At 48.8% G+C, this 15782-nt stretch overlaps 1 protein-coding gene across 10 annotated transcripts in view; it reads right to left on the reverse strand.

Moving 5' to 3' along the window:
* Positions 1–15782, reverse strand: part of RYR1 (ryanodine receptor 1) — a 109796-nt gene that overhangs the window by 58997 nt on the left and 35017 nt on the right. For all 10 annotated transcript variants that reach the window (XM_074314388.1, XM_074314387.1, XM_074314382.1 and 7 more), the window contains 16 exons: positions 14160–14772; positions 12351–12614; positions 11812–12012; positions 11360–11471; positions 8970–9116; positions 7219–7492; positions 6530–6644; positions 6311–6443; positions 5818–5912; positions 3693–3828; positions 3324–3510; positions 3135–3243; positions 2632–2752; positions 2368–2537; positions 879–1099; positions 700–790 (listed from right to left, as the gene is read on the reverse strand). In XM_074314388.1, coding sequence (XP_074170489.1) covers positions 700–790; positions 879–1099; positions 2368–2537; positions 2632–2752; positions 3135–3243; positions 3324–3510; positions 3693–3828; positions 5818–5912; positions 6311–6443; positions 6530–6644; positions 7219–7492; positions 8970–9116; positions 11360–11471; positions 11812–12012; positions 12351–12614; positions 14160–14772 — 2989 coding nt within the window. The remainder of the gene's footprint in view (positions 1–699; positions 791–878; positions 1100–2367; positions 2538–2631; positions 2753–3134; positions 3244–3323; positions 3511–3692; positions 3829–5817; positions 5913–6310; positions 6444–6529; positions 6645–7218; positions 7493–8969; positions 9117–11359; positions 11472–11811; positions 12013–12350; positions 12615–14159; positions 14773–15782) is intronic.

Here is a 15782-nt window from a genome sequence, read left to right on the forward strand (position 1 = left end):
GAACCAGAACTGAATTTGTCTGGTGTTGCCTTACACAAATAAGCACGCTAATATTAATTCATGAATCGGGTTGTGAGTAAATGGGCATGAAGATAGAGAGATCTGCTCTTATGTGAATTATCATGCCGAACAGAAATTTAAGCAGCATCCCATGCAAATATATGGTAATTGGGAAGAGGGCCTCCACATCCAATATGCAAATTTGAAATAGGGACTGATTTAGATGAATTATACAAAATACTGAAAATATCTGAGTTAGGGATATTTCATCATGCAAACAAGCATGCAAATGAAAAAATAACGGCATATAAAGTGTGCAAATATTCAGAACAGCTGTGGTACTGTTTATTCAAATAAATGCACTCATTAAATAGTAGAAGGCTGGTGGTCTGGGCATGAGAATAAGCATGCTAATTAGGAAAAGTAGCGTGCCCCATGCAAATCTATGCTAATATGGGTGTGGGCTGGTTCACTGTTAGGCAAATTAAATGCTAATTAGGGCATGTTAGACGCACCAATGACAAAAAGTGAATGTCTTGGGAATCCCAGGATGCAAATGAGAATGCTAAAGAATGCCTTCACATTTACAGGTTAACTGGCCTGGGCGGTGCTGATACAAATGAGCCCCATAAGCCGAGGGCGGAGCAAACAGGTGGGCAGGACATGGAAACGAGAGCTCTAAAGAGCATCTGCCCTCACCTTGAGTGGCATCTTGGCAAACTCGTTAAGGATGGGCACATCGAACACCAGACGCCGCAGCAGGTGCTGCAGCATGGACGGGCGGATGTACCTGCGGGGACATGCAGGGGGCAGTGGGCTCTCACCTGGAGGCCTGCCGCACCCCAAGGGCGGGCCCATGCCCCCCAGTCCAGCCCCACCTGCAGAGTGCCATGAGGCAGTCCTCGATGACGTCGCGCTGTGCCTTGGTGAGCGAGCGGCCACGGGACAGGCGGTATATCGTGTGAAGCATGGAGTCCACCATGATGGCACGGTGCTCAGTTCCCGCAAAGAGTGGTGCACACTTGGTGATGAGTGGCAGCACCGCCAGGCATAGGTAGCGGTTCAGTGCCAGTGCCATCTCTGTGGTACTGAAAGTGGCCTGGGGTGCAGAGTGGGGACATCAAGCCCACTGAGCGCTTCTGGGGTTGTCCTGGCACCCCACTGGACAACCTGGGCAAATCACCCAGGCTTCTCATCTTCTCCCCAAACCTGCTCCCTTATTACTGTGGACTACGCAAATTTTCAAACACATACAAAAGTGGAGAAGCCAATTAATGAAACCTCATTACCCAGATTAGACTGTTCTGCAGATTTCCACCTTCTGCACATTTATTTCCTCTAACTCCATCTTTTTTCCTGTAATATCTCCATGCAACCCCCAGCCATATATCATTTTACCAAGAGATATTTATATATATACCTCCATTCAGACAAGTACTTCTATTTAATATTCCATGCTGCCATTATCACATCTCACAGAAGTAACAGTCTTAATATTCATGATCAGCCTTCTCCAATTGTCTCAAAAATTGCTTTGCATTTAGCTGGGATTGTTTGGATCAGACCCCAGGAAGGTCAGTATACTGTATTTGGCTGATGGGATCGCGTAGGTCTTTTCATCTGTAATTATCCCTTTTCCTCCCCTACTTAATACTTTTTTTTCTATTTAATACTTTTTATTGCTGAAGAAACTGGGTCATGAATCCCGTGGAATTTCATACATTTTGGCTTTGGCTAGTCACTTCCTGGCGGTGTCAGTTAACTGTTCCTCTGCTCTCTGTATTACTGACAAGCTTGTGGTTATAGATTCAAGTTCCTGTGTTCAATTTCCCAGTTAATGGCCAACAGTTATTTCTCCCATCTTAAGAAGAGCCTTCTCTTGACCAAGGTCACCCCTCCAGCACATCGCTATTTCTCTGCCTCCTCTGTCACCAACTTGTTAAAGACTGTCAACACTCACTGTCTCCTATACCTCACTTCCCAGGCTCCTTAAACCCTCTCCAGTGAGTCTTTCAACCCACCACCTTACTGCTTGTCAAGGTCATCAGTGACCTCCATCTGGCCAAACCAGTGGTCAGTTCTCAGCCTCCATCTTACTTGGCCTTGTCACCTTCTGTTATTATTGTTGTGCCCAGGTCTTTGTGTCTCCATGACGCTGAGCCATCATTGAGAATGATTATTTCTTATAACCTGAGGTATTGGAGATTTCCATACCCCCTTTACCAGAACTCAGAATTTTTCTTGGTTTTTGTTTTCTATCTTGATGGTGGAGGAGGGAAGACCAGGATATGGACACAATTTCAGAACAAACAAGAGTGCTGCTGCTATCCCCACTCTGGAGGCAGGAAGGTGGGCTGGGCTGCTCACCGTGTCCAGCGAGGCGGCTGCCCTCATGTCGGGCAGAAAGCCCACGTCCAGCACATGCAGCAAGAAGTCCTGGCTGTCGATGCCGTACACACGGTCCAGGAAGAGCACCATGGATGCCTTGTGGTCTGGTACAAAGGACGCCGACATCTTTGGCTGTACCAGACCTCCATCTGTGGGCAAGGACACAGGGGGTCAGGGGTGCCCTTCGGACCCACCCACCCCCTCCCAGCGTCACTCCCTTGCTGAGTCCCGCCCCCTCCACACCTTTGCCCAGGGTGGGGATCTGCAGTGGAAGGCTAATGATGCCCACGAGGTCATCCAGGGGCACGAGGGAGCGCAGGATGGCGCGGATCCGCAGGGCCTCACCCTTGCCGGCTTGGATTAGCTGGAGCAGGGAGGTGGACATGTCATTAGGCAGTCTGTGCCCCGTTTCGCCATTACCCCATTCCATCCCTTCTTGATCCAAGAGGGAACAGGAGTCCCTTTTGTGGGGCTAACTCTAGGATACTCAGCTCTGACCCCTGCCTGTGCTTCTCCACTGCAGCCCTGACCACCCCTGGCTCACAAGGCCTAGTTCCCCCCACCACCTTGGACTGGGAGTTCTGGGAGAGCAGGGCCTGGGGCTTTCTTGATCCCTGGTTTGTCCTCAGTGCTACCTAGCCCAGACCACCCACATAGTGAGAGCTCAAGCAATGTTGCTCAATGCCTGACTGACGTTCAAGGTTGGCCATGCACACACAACCCCCATCCCAGCCTTTGGGTCTCACATGCATCTCTGGTGCACAGCGTCCAAGCAGGTCAATCAAGGCCGCATAAAAGGACATGATGGCATGTCCCAGGTGCACCCGGTTTTCCTCAGGAGGCTCCTCTCCAAAGCTGCAGGGGAAAGCAGGTGTTATGGGGGAGGCAGCACAGGAGGACAGGTTGTTCTGTTGAGGAATGGGTGGGAGACTCACTGCTCACGCCGCCGGTCCCTGCGAACACCTGGGCCGTCCCGAGCAGGGTCCTCGGAGATGCGAATGGCCTCTTCGATGGCAGCCAGCAGCCCCGAGCCGCCCTCACCCCGCAGGGCCGGCCCAAAGCACTCGGGCTTGCGGATGAGCAGCCGTACCACCACATTGGCGTTCTCCTCCACACTCTCACCTAGCGGCTCAGGCGGGGTCAGGAGGTCCCGTGAGCCACTGCCCAGGATCTCTCCCCATGCAGCCCTGGACGCAGCACCTCAAGGGTTCATGCCAGGCTGTGACCCTACTCCCTGCCCAGGCCAGACCTGTGGCTCAGTGAGCCCAGCCTCCTGCCCCCACCACCACCACCACCTGCCTCACCATTGACAAAAACAGCGAAGCGCAGGAAGTCCAGGTAGCGCTCACCGCCACCAGGGTTCCAGCCAATGTCTGGGTACCCTTTGGCCAGGAGCATGGGGCAGCTCTGGAGGCCACAGCCCGCCAGGTAGGACACCACCTAGGGGTGGAGAGTGGGGCTCAGTCTGAGGCCAGACCTACACTACCTTCTTCCCCTGCTCCTCCCTGGAGCTCTGCAATCTGATTTATCTCTGGATCCCTCGGCAAACAATAAGCCTCACTGTCCACACTCATCACCTCCTGCCCTCATCTCTCACCATTCGTCCCTCACTCTCTCTGCTCCAATCACACTGATCTCTTTGCTGTTCCACAAACTCATGAGGTTCGCTCCTGCCTCATGACCTTCACACTGACTGTTCCCCTGCCTGGAATGCTCTTCCCCCTAATGTCTATACAGCACCTTGCCTCCTTCAGAGTTTACTTGAATGTCACTTTCTCAGCAAGGCTTTCTTTGACTACTCTTGTCTAAACTTCGACACCCTTCTGACACTTGATATTTCTCTCTCCTGCTCACTTGTTTTCTTCTTAACACTCGTCACTAGCTAATATGAGGTGTGATCAAACAATACAGTGAATGTTTAAAAAAATGTATTACACTAAAAGACACATTGCCATTAATCTCCCTCAAAATATTCCTTCTCACTTCAAACACACTTATCCCATCATTCTTACCACTTTCTGAAGCAGTTTTCGAAGTCCTCTTTCGTGAGTGTCTTTAGTTGCGCTGTCTCTATGTCTTGAATCTTACGTCTTTAGTGGCTGCCTTTATGTCTTGAATCAATTCAAAACATTTACCTTTCATGGTCGTTTTGCCTTTAGGGAAGAGCCAGACGTTGCAGTGCCAGATACAACGAATAAGGTGGATGGGGACAAACTGCAATGTGTTTATTTGACAGAAATTGCCGTACTAGAAGCGATGTGTGACACGGAGCCTTTCCATTGTGATCAGAAAATATGCTGAGCACATCCAACAGAAAGGCAGGGATCTTCAATATAGGAAGCGGCTCGTTGAACCTTAGTTACAGTGTGTGACAAGTTTCAACTTGTTCAGTGCAGTCAGTTGGGGATGAGCTACAGTTGAGAGAAGGTGTGTTTTAAAGTGTGCCACAAATCATCCTCCATCCTGACAACACTCCGTGTCACACATCATTTCTGGTACAGCAATTTCTGTCAAATAAAAACATTAACGTGTGTCCTCATCCACCTTATTCACTGGCTCTGTCACCGTGTGACTTCTGGCTCTTCTCCAAAGTCAAACTGATTCAGGACATTGAGGCAGCCACGACAGCACAACTAAAGACACTCAAGAAAGAGGACTTTCAGAACTGCTTCAGAAAGTGGCAAGAACGATGGGATAAGTGTGTTCGAAGTGAGAAGGAATATTTTGAGGGGGATTAATGGCAATGTGTCTTTTACTGCAATAATTTTTTAAATTTAAATATTCACCATATGGTTTGATCACACCTTGTACGCCATACATTTCATTTATTCATCTTGTTTATTATCCCAACTAGAACATCAGCTTCACAAGGACAAAAATTTTTGACTGGCTCATTCACTATCATACCCTTACCGCCTTGGACAGGTCCTGACACACAGTAGGTGCTCAATAAATATTTGTTAAATAAATAATAATATAATAGTAGATAACTGTTATCAAGTGCTTACTGTTTTGTAAATGCTTTCACAGATTAATTCATTTAAAACTCAGAACTCTATGAAGTTGTTTTTATTATTCTATTCACTTTGCATATGAGGAGATGGAGACCTGGAGAGTTTAAGTCATTTGTTCAAGGCCAGACAGCAAGGGAGTGGGGAGAACTGAATCGAAGTTGCTGAACTCCAGAGCCCACACCCATCACTGCACATAGACGTGGGGCCACAGAAGGCTAAAAACCACATCAAGGCCATGCAGCTGGGGAGGGTGGGGCATGGATTTGCCCCCAGCCCCATGAATAAGTGATTGGGTCCTATCACTCCCTGCAAATTATCCCCCTTCTGATCCAGTCCTGGACAATCCAGAATCACCCCTGAGAATGGGTCTCGAATCAGCAGGTGCCCGCAGGGGCCAGGCCTGCCCCCTCCACACCTTTTCCAGGTCCTGCTCCTGCAACGCCAAGGCCAGCTCGTTGTTGTCAATGACAGAGGCAGCTGCTACATCTAGGGGTGTGGAGCCCTGCATGCCTGTGGGGGCGAAAAGTGAGAATGTTCTTCAGAAGTTCATAGCCATCTGTCTCATTCCTGCTTATCTTACCTCCTCTGGAAAGCCCTCCCTGACCACCCCTTTTCCATCCTGGGTGCGGTGTCTCCTATGGCCTGAGCTTCCCCATCCTAGGCCTGACCACTCTGGGCTGTCGCTGTCTGGGCCGGGTCTATCTTTCCTACTGCACTATGAGCCCCTGAGGGCCAGGCCCAGGGCTGTGTGGGTGCCCCCATCACTGCCCATCACAGGGCTAGATCCAGGGTGAGTTGAGAGTGAGTGTTTGTTGAATGAATGAGTGAGCCAGCAGACAGTGGGGCAGGCCTGGACGGACTGCCAGGAGTGGGCTCTGGGGGGCAGCCCCAGCCTTGGGGGTTCTTACCCAGGCCGATGCCGCTGTTCTCCAGCAGGTAACTCAGGTGGTCAAACATGGAGCGCTGGTTCTGCCGGCTGATGCGACAGAAGTAGCAGAGGAAGCGGCAGCAGCTCGTCACCATCTTGGGGAAGCGGATCTCCTGGGCCGGGCAGGGTGGGCCAGTGGTCAATGTCTACTTTCTGTGGCTCCCGCCCCTGTGCTCCCTGGCCCAGCCAGGCCCCTTACCTTGGATTCGCCGCCCCCGAGGACGTTCACCATGACCTCCATGACTGTCTCGTGCATGCCCAGCGCCCGCATCAGGTTCGGGTGTTGGTAGAAGACTTTGTTGTTCATGATGTTCCTGCAGACAGATGGAGAGCTGGGCACAGGTCCAAGGCGAGCCCCCAGGCGCATGGGGGAGCCATCACCAGGTGGGCTCCCCTAGGGAGGGGACCTCTGTCATACTACCTATTGTATCCCCTACAGGAGTTGGCACACAGTAGGTGCTCAGTAAATGTTTGCTGACTGAATGAATGAGGCACACTTGACACTAAGTGGGTGCTCAATACTATTATTATTATTATTCCTACTACTATAAGCATGAGCTCACTAAAGCTGCACCAGGACTCTGCGAGGTAGGCATGGCTCCATCCCATTTGAGCTCAGAGAGGGAGAGGGTGACCTTTGTGCCAAGAGTCCCAGCTGAGTAGAAGCTGTTCCCGAGGGGTGGGTGGAGAGGTAAGAGGAGGGGACATTACCCAGGGAGACGGGCCAGCTGCTGGGATCAGGAATATATCACTCAGAGGATGGGGCAGAAGTGAGGGAGAGAGATATTATCGTATCCAGAGGACATGACCCAGGGGACAAGCTGGAGCCAGGAAGGCTCACCTCCCTTCCCCAGAGATGTGCAGGCAGGGGAGAGGGCGGTGCCTCACCCAATGCTCTGGATCATGAGGTTCTCCTCCTGGGGGCCCATCTGTACGATAAGCAGTGAGCGGATTTGGCCGAGACACTCGAGCAGGCTCATGGTGTCCTCCACGGAGGATGGCGAGATGGTGTACGCCCGGGGCAGGGCGCGCAGCAGCTCCCCGAGCCCGTCATACTGTCGGTGAAGGAGGCTGAACATGGCCCGTACCAGCTCAGGGCTCTGCACAAAATCCTCTTGGGCCCAACGCACCACCGTGTGGGACACCAGCTCCTGCAGCGATTCTGGGAAGGGGAAGCAAGGATCAGAACACTTTGCCTGGACAGAGCCTTGAGCCTGAGCAATGCAGAAGGTGCCCCTATTTTCAGAGGCTTCTCAATTACTAACCCTCCCCACCCTCCACCTGTCAGGAGTACATGGATGCTGGCAGATTTTTTCTTTTATTGCCCTAAGAGTCTATCTGTTCTCTTCACCCTAATACTCTTTCCGTAAGGGTGCCTAAAAGTTTCAAAAGGAAAAAAAGAATGGAATCACTACAGAACACCTGAGCACTTCTCTATGCACCTCTGAAAGCACAAGCCTCAATTCTATTTGTTTTGTAAAAATACTGTTAACTTTTCATCACAAGAGTCAACAGACACAAAGAAAAACTGTGAGGACTTCAGCTTCACTTGAAAATGATGCCAGAATAACGCAGTTTTCTTTTCCCTGGCCCTCTTCCTGGGCCTCACCTTTCCTACAGCCAGCATACACTTATCTCTCTTTCTCTCCCAACACTTTTTCTTCCCAGGATTTCTGGTAAAGAAGATGGATGTCTCCTGTGTCTCAAGGTTAAGAGAAACCGCCAGGCACTGGCATTGAACAATGGTGTCAGGTCATGACCTGTGATGTGTTGATCCTACCTTCCTTCCTGCAGCCCAAACAATCTGGCCCATCACTTCTGACCTCAACTTCTGTCCCTCTCTGCCTGCTCACTCTACTCTAGCTGCCACATTGATCTCTAAATGCACCAAGCATGATCCTGTCTCAGGGCCTTTGCACTGGCTGTTCTCTCTGTACTGACCATCCTTCCCCAGAGCATTCATTGCACGCCTCACTCTCTCACTCTGACCCCTTCATCTTTGGCCCTCTCTCTCCACTTTGTTTTTCTTCATAGTGCCCATGGCCACCTGACATTACGGTACATGCATATTTGTTATCTGTTGTAACATTCTAAACTCATTGAGGGCAGGAGCTGTGATTCCCCAGCCTTGACAACAGTGCCTGGCCCAGGGTTGGTTCAATAAAAGTTTCCTAAATATTGTAGAATAAACCCTGTACCAATATCAGGGACTCTACCCTCGTTAGATGGGGTTAATATGTAGTTTGCATAATGACCCACTGGCCCAACATTTATCATAACTGCTTTTCTAATCCCTCAGCATGGTCATTGTTTCACCAAGAAAGAAAAACAAAGAAAAGCCACAAGGATATGGAAACCACAGTGGTGTAGGAGTTGCCATCATCCTAAGGTTGGATGTATGTCTCTGCTCTAGCGGGCCACATGCCATCCTGGTCCAACACACATACTACGCAGGCCCCACATTTGGGCCACACCTCCAGCATGCCCCCTCTCTCACCCTGCCCGCCACTCCTCCTCTCATTAACACCCATTTACCCTTCCCTTGCATGACTCCTCATGGCCCGTCTTGGACCCAGAGGCTCCCTAAGCACAGGGAGGCCCACCCCACTCTGGCCCCTCCCTAATGGCCCAGCCCTCACCAGGTTTGCTCTCCTCAGCAGGCAGATCCTCCTCGGTTTTCTCCTCCTTCTTTTTCACCAGCCGCACTTTCTCCAACAGGCTCATCAGTCGGCTGCCCAGGGTGGCCTCTTCCTCTGGTTCCTCCTCTTCCTCCTCTAGCTGAATTCCTGCAGGTGGTCAAAAAGGGAAGGTGTTCCACTCATCTGTTTGCTTATTCAACTGCTTAATCATTCGCTTCTTCAGTCCTTCATCTGTTCATTCATTCATGTGTGCATTCATGGAGTTTTTAATTTATTTCTTTGTATGGGGTATGATCCAAAAATATGGTGAAGTTTAAATTTTAAAAATTTGTTACGGTAAAAACACATTGCCATTAATCCCCCTCAAAATACTCCTCCTCGCTTCAAACACATTTATCCCATTGTTCTTGCCACTTTCTGAAGTAGTTCTGGAAGTCCTCTTTCGTGAGTGTCTTTAGTTGTGCTGTCATGGCTGCCTCAATGTCCTGAATTGACTCAAAACATTCACCTTTCATGGTCATTTTGACTTTGGAGAAGAGCCAGAAGTCGCACCGTGCCACATATGGTGAATAAGGTGGATGAGTACACACCATAATGTTTTTATTTGACAGAAATTGCCATATACCAGAAGTGATGTGTGACATGGAGCCTTTCCATTGTGATCAGAAAATATGGTGAATGCTGCTGCCGAGTGCCATCCAACAGAAAGGCAGTGATCTTCAATATGGGAAGTGGTGCATTGAACCTTATTAACAGTGTGTGACAAGTTTCAAATTGTTCAGTGCAGTCAGTCAGATGTGAGCTACAGTTGAGAGAAGGTGTATTTTAAAGTGTACTATAAATCATCTTCCATCATGACAATGCTCTGTGTCACACATCGCTTCTGGTATGTGGCAATTTCTGTCAAATAAAAACATTACAGTGTGTCCTCCTCCACCTTATTCACTGGATCTGTCACCATGCAACTTCTGGCTCTTCCCCAAAGTCAAAATGATTCAGGACTTTGAGGCAGTCATGACAGTGCAACTAAAGACACTTACGAAAGAGGATTTCCAGAAATGCTTCAGAAAGTGGCAAGAATGGTGGGATAAGTGTGTTCGAAGCAAGGGGGAGTATTTTGAGGGGGATTTATAGCAATGTGTCTTTTACTGTAATACATTTTTTTTAATTTAAACATTCACCATATTGTTTGATCACACCTCATATGTTCATATATTTGTTCATTTATTCATTCTTTAAAGTATTTGTATTTTAAATCAGCTACTGTAAATATGTTCAAAGAACTAAAGGAACCCATGTCTAAAGTAGTAAAGAAAAATATGATGACAATGACTCATCAAATAGAGATTATTAATAAACAGGTAGGTAGTATAAAAATAATCATATAGAAATTCTGGGCTCGAAAAGTACAATAACAAATTTAAAAATCACTAGAGAGGTATGACCACATACCGTGTTTCCCCAAAAATAAGACCTAGCTGGACAATGAGCTCTAATGCATCTTTTGGAGCAAAAATTAGTATAAGACCCTATATTATATTATATTATATTATATTATATTATACTATAGACCTGGTCTTATATTATAGTAAAATAAGACTGGGTCTTATATTTTTGCTCCAAAAGATACATTAGAGCTGATTATCCGGCTAGGTCTTATTTTCAGGGAAACATGGTATTTGAGCTGGTAGGAGAAAGAATCAGTGAACTTGAAAGTAGAACAGTAGAGCTTATCCAGGCTGAAGAACAGAAAAATAATGAAAAAAAACTAACAGAGTCTCAGAAACATGTGGGACACCACCCAGTAAACAAATATATACATAACGGGAGTCCAAAGGAAGAAGAGAAAGGGGCAGAAAAAAAATGACCAAAAAATCCCAAATTTGATGAAAAATATTAATCTGCACATCCAAGAAACTAAACAAGCTCCAAGTAGGATAAATTCAAAGAGCTCTACACCTAGACAGATCACACTCAAACTATTTAAAGGCAAAGGCAAAGAGAAAAACTTGAAAGCTAGCCAGAGAAAAACAACACATTATAAGGGAATCTCAATAAGATTGTCAGCTGACTTCTCATCAGGAGCAATGAAGGTCATTCATCCATCTCTCCACTCTCATCCATCTGCCTATAGCCACCCATCCATATACACATCCACTCAATTACCCATATAAACATATCCTTCCACTCAACATCTATCTGTTCACTAATACATCTATTCATTCATTCATTCATTCATTCATTCATTCATTCATTCATTCATTCAACCAACAAACCAACCAACCAACAGTTATATAACACCAATACTACAGACCTTTAAGATCAGGAAATCTTAGGGAAACTTTAGAAGTAAGTTTGGCAGGAGGGTGGTCTGATTCCCCTCTCCTTACCACAGTGTGCCAGCAGGTCTTGATGAAATTCAAGCAAATCCTGTCGAATCTCTTCAGGGACAGGACATTCTTCCACTTCCTCACTATCTTTGAAGTGCACAAGCATGTTGATCTAAGAGAAGGTCAAAGGTTAGAATGAGGGTCAGAGAACCCAGAGCAGGACCACAGTGGTCAAGGATCACAGATCCAATTGTGAGTCCCTGTCTGAGGTTGTGAGTCAAAGTGTAAGTTAATGAAGAATATCTGGGAGACTAGAGGTTTGAAAGGGATCACAGACAGTCTGTATGACTCAGAGGTCAGGTTGATTCAGAGAAGGTAAGAGACAAACATATCAATAGGGTCAGAGATCAAGAACAGGTTTAGAGGTCAAGTACCATTAGTGATTAGAGTAGGGGAGAGGTTGAGGTTGGGGTTTAGAAAGTAAGGCCAACCAGGGCCAGGGGTCAGAGGACCTGCTCCTGGGGTGGCGAACGGAACTCGCGAGTACGTCGGGCAGTCTCAGCTGCAGACATGGTGAAGGCTCTCATGAGGAGGTTGTAGCGGTCCCGCTGGTTGGACTGGAGGTTGTCCACATAGCGCTCTGCAAAGGCTGCCAGGGACTCCACACGGTGCTGCAGCTCTTGGTCACAGAAATACTCCAGCAGGTGGCACATCTGCAGACAGCCATGCAGTAGGAGGAATGGTAATGAGACCATTGGGACTTCCTTGAAATTTTTCTTGCTTTCTCTCCCCTCTCCATGGTGCTGCCCTGGTCCAGCCACCATTGTCTCCTGCCTGGATCCTTAAGCCAGACTTCTGCATGGTCTCATTCCTCCAACTCACTTCCTTCTTGGAAACCAGGGCGATCATCCCAAGCCAGTAGCACTCCACTGCTCTATGCACTTCCACAGCTCCCCACTGCCTTGGGACAAACCCAGACTCACGACTTACCAGACCCTGTATCTCCCAGCACACATGGATGGAGGTTGGAAAACAGGAAGAACCAGCCCACCTGTAATTTCACAGACTCTGGCAACTTCATCTGGAGCAGCCCATCCTCCAAGCCTTCTTTTTCACCTTCTGCTGCCTCTTCTTCCTCTTTTTCTTCATCTTCTTTCTCCTGTGCCTCTTCCTCCTCATCCTCCTCCTTTTCCTCTTCATCTTCTTCTTCCTCCTCCTCTTCCTCCTCCTCCTCTTCTTCTTCCTCAGTGAATACTTCAGGCTCAATCATCTTCAATATCTGTTTCACGTCCTCATCGCCAAAGACTCCCATCACCTACACGACAAAGCCCGGGTCCTTCACTGTGGCCTGCAGAGCCTCTGTAACTAAGTCCCAGCCTCACTTCCTAGACCTGCTTCTTCTGCACATGACAGATTCAGTCCTGCTTTGGCTACATGGTTCCTCCCACAAGCAGGAATGGCATCCCACTGCCCTGCCATCCATCCTCTTTAAGATTTCCCCAGATCCACAGCCTGTGTCCCCCCCACATGGCCCAGACCACTAGCCAAACATGAGCACCTCTTCCTTCACAAGTAAGTGTCTTTTCTCCCAAGCTTGAGCATATGTGACTCTGGAACACCCTACACCTGATGGAGGCTCTTATAACTCCCAGCATATGCCAGCTCTCAGTCAACATAATGAAAATGCTAACAGATGGAAGGAGAGTGGGTAGATAAAAAGGAAGAAGAGTTGGGAAAGAGAGAGATGGATGAATGGGGGAAGGACAGGGTAGCTGCATGGTTGAATTAAAAGATGAAAGAGTAAGATTTGAAGGGGAGATGGATGGATGGGTGGGTAATGGATGGAGAGGTGAAGTCAAGGTGGAGGAAAAGAAGGTGGGTAGATGGATGACAGAGGATAAATGATGTGTAGATAAGTGGGTAGGTGGATGGATGGTTTGATAGATACATGAGCAAGTAAATGAGTGGATGGGTAAATAAATAAATGGGTAAATAGCCATGGGTGGGTTAGGATGGATGGATGAATGGGTGGATAGGTTTGTGGATGAAAAGATAGTTGGTTATATGGGTTATTAAATGGGTATGTGAATGAAACAGTACATGAAATAAAGGATGAATAGGAGGATGAAGAATGGATGGATTGGTGAGTGGATGAGTAAGTGTAGGTGGCTAGACAGATTTGTAGGTAGGTGGATGGGTATCCATGCATATGGATAGAGAGATGCATGAATGGATGCACAGGTATGTGAAAGATGAAAGACTGGATGGGTCTGTGGAGGATGGATGGGTGGATGGATGCACAGGTAGAAAGAATGATGGCAGGATGTATAAAAGGAAAGGCAGATTAATAAATAAGTGGGTAGGTGGATAGATGAATATATGGGATGGTGATAGACTAATGTCCATGAGTGAATGGAAGGGGGAATAGAGAACTAGATTGAAAGCTGGAAATATCGATACATGGATGGGTGAATAGATTGATATGTGGGTGGAAAATGGAAGGATAAATAGATATGGATGCAGATGGGAAGACGGGGGTATGTTTGAATGAGTAGGTGGATGGATGGAAGAAGATTGGAGGATGGAGGGATCTATGGATGGATGAATGATGGTTGGTTGGATGTGTGAATGGAAAGAAGAGAGTTATAAACATATGAATAGAGGACAGATGAATGGATGGAAAAAAAGCGAATGAAGGATGAGTAGATAATAGAGGGATAAATTGAAAGGTGGAGGATGTGTGGGTGGGGAGACAAATGGGTGACTGTATGTATAAATGGGAGAGGGGCTGATGTATGTGTGGACAGATTATTTGAAATGTGGAAGAGTGGGACAGAGGGAAACAGGAGGAGGCCATTACCAGCAGGGTGGACACCAGCTTGAGCACCGGCACAAACTGGAACTCCACAGAGCCCCCGACAGGGTCGCGTGCATGCTGCCCGCCATCTCGCACTGCCTCCCCCAGCATTCTCAGTGCTTTGTCCCGCAGGGCCTCCAGAGGGATGCTGGGGCTGAGTCGGGCCGGTGCTTCTGCCATCCCAGAAGCTGGCGAGGCAGCCACGAAACAGGGAGGTGAGAAATGGTGTGGAGGCCGCAGCGAGGTGGTAATGCCAACGCCAGGCAGGCCGTGGCGGCGGGGCCCATTATCTGCGCTTTTTCCGGGTGGGAAGAGGGTAATGGCGCGGGTCTCAGGCGTGAGTGGCACGATGTACTCGGAGAGCATGGACCGGCGGCTGCGACAGGCACTTTCGAGATGGATGCTGATGAGGAGGTCGTAGTAGCCAGCACGCAACGGGCCCGGCAGGTGTGCGTCCTCCAAGGCATGCAGCAGCTGGGCCTGGTCCACGTGGCTGCACAGAGCATGCGCCACGCGGTTGTTGCCCAGGGCACACACTGCGCGGTAGAGGCGGAGAGTGTGGGAGTGGAACCGCTGCAGGTTCAGGCGCTCCGACAGCTCCAAGATGTCCATGCACCTGCGAAGGAGATGGGCCACAGACAGAGACAGAGTGGGAAGAGGAGGCAGGAGACAGAGACACGGAACAGAGAGAGGGAAAGAGGTGCTCAGGTGAGTGGTGGTGGCCGTAGTGCTCTGCTAGGCCAAGTTTCTGTGAGGTCTGTGGAGCTGGGTCGCAGGAGTCTCTCAATGGTTCTGGAAATCCCTATGGGGTCTGAGGGCCCCCTGGGAACACCTGGCACTCTGGGGTACCTGACTCCACAGAGAAGATCTGGTGACCCTGAGATGTATCTGGGATCCCCGGATTGGCCCTGAACCCCACTGGGGCAGGTCTTCGTACCCTGGTTACATCTGAGCATCACTAGAATGTAAATACCACCAGGGCAAGATATTTCTGCTTGTTTGGTTTTTTTGTTTGTTTGTTTTTGCTATGTTCCCAACACTTAAACAGGACTTAGCATATAGTAAGTGCTCAATAAATATTTGTTGAATGAATAAATGGATATGTCTGGACTCCTGAAGATGGGTCTGAGCCCACTGAGTTATACGTGCGCGTTAACAGAATGTCCTTTCACAAGGGCTTGGTGTCTCCAGCCTAGGATGCCACCGGTCACATAGGAGGAGTTCACAGCTATTTGTCAAATGAATGAACAAAGGAAAGACCAGGCATGTCAGAAGCCTCCTGGGGTGAGTCTGAGATCCCTGGCCACGTTCAGTCCTCAAGAGCATTCCTGCCATCCATGTGAACACACCTCCTCCCGGGTGTATCTGGGTTCCCTGGAGTGGGTTTGAGAGATCTGGGGTGCATCCAGGCCTCTCTGAGTCATGTCCAGAACCCTCTGAGGTGCCCTTGAGGCCCCTGTCGTGTTGCATGGGCTCCCTAAGATGGATTTGGAGCCCCATGCGATAAGTCTGTAGTCCACCGAGAAGGGCCGAGGGTCCCTGAGGTGGGGCTGCGATTACCTGGAGTGTATCTGGGGCTGCCTGGGCGGGGGCTGGGTCCCCTGGGCGGGGGCTGGGTCCCCTGGG

Source organism: Rhinolophus sinicus, linkage group LG11 (assembly GCF_036562045.2).
Source record: "Rhinolophus sinicus isolate RSC01 linkage group LG11, ASM3656204v1, whole genome shotgun sequence".
Lineage (NCBI taxonomy): Eukaryota > Metazoa > Chordata > Mammalia > Chiroptera > Rhinolophidae > Rhinolophus > Rhinolophus sinicus.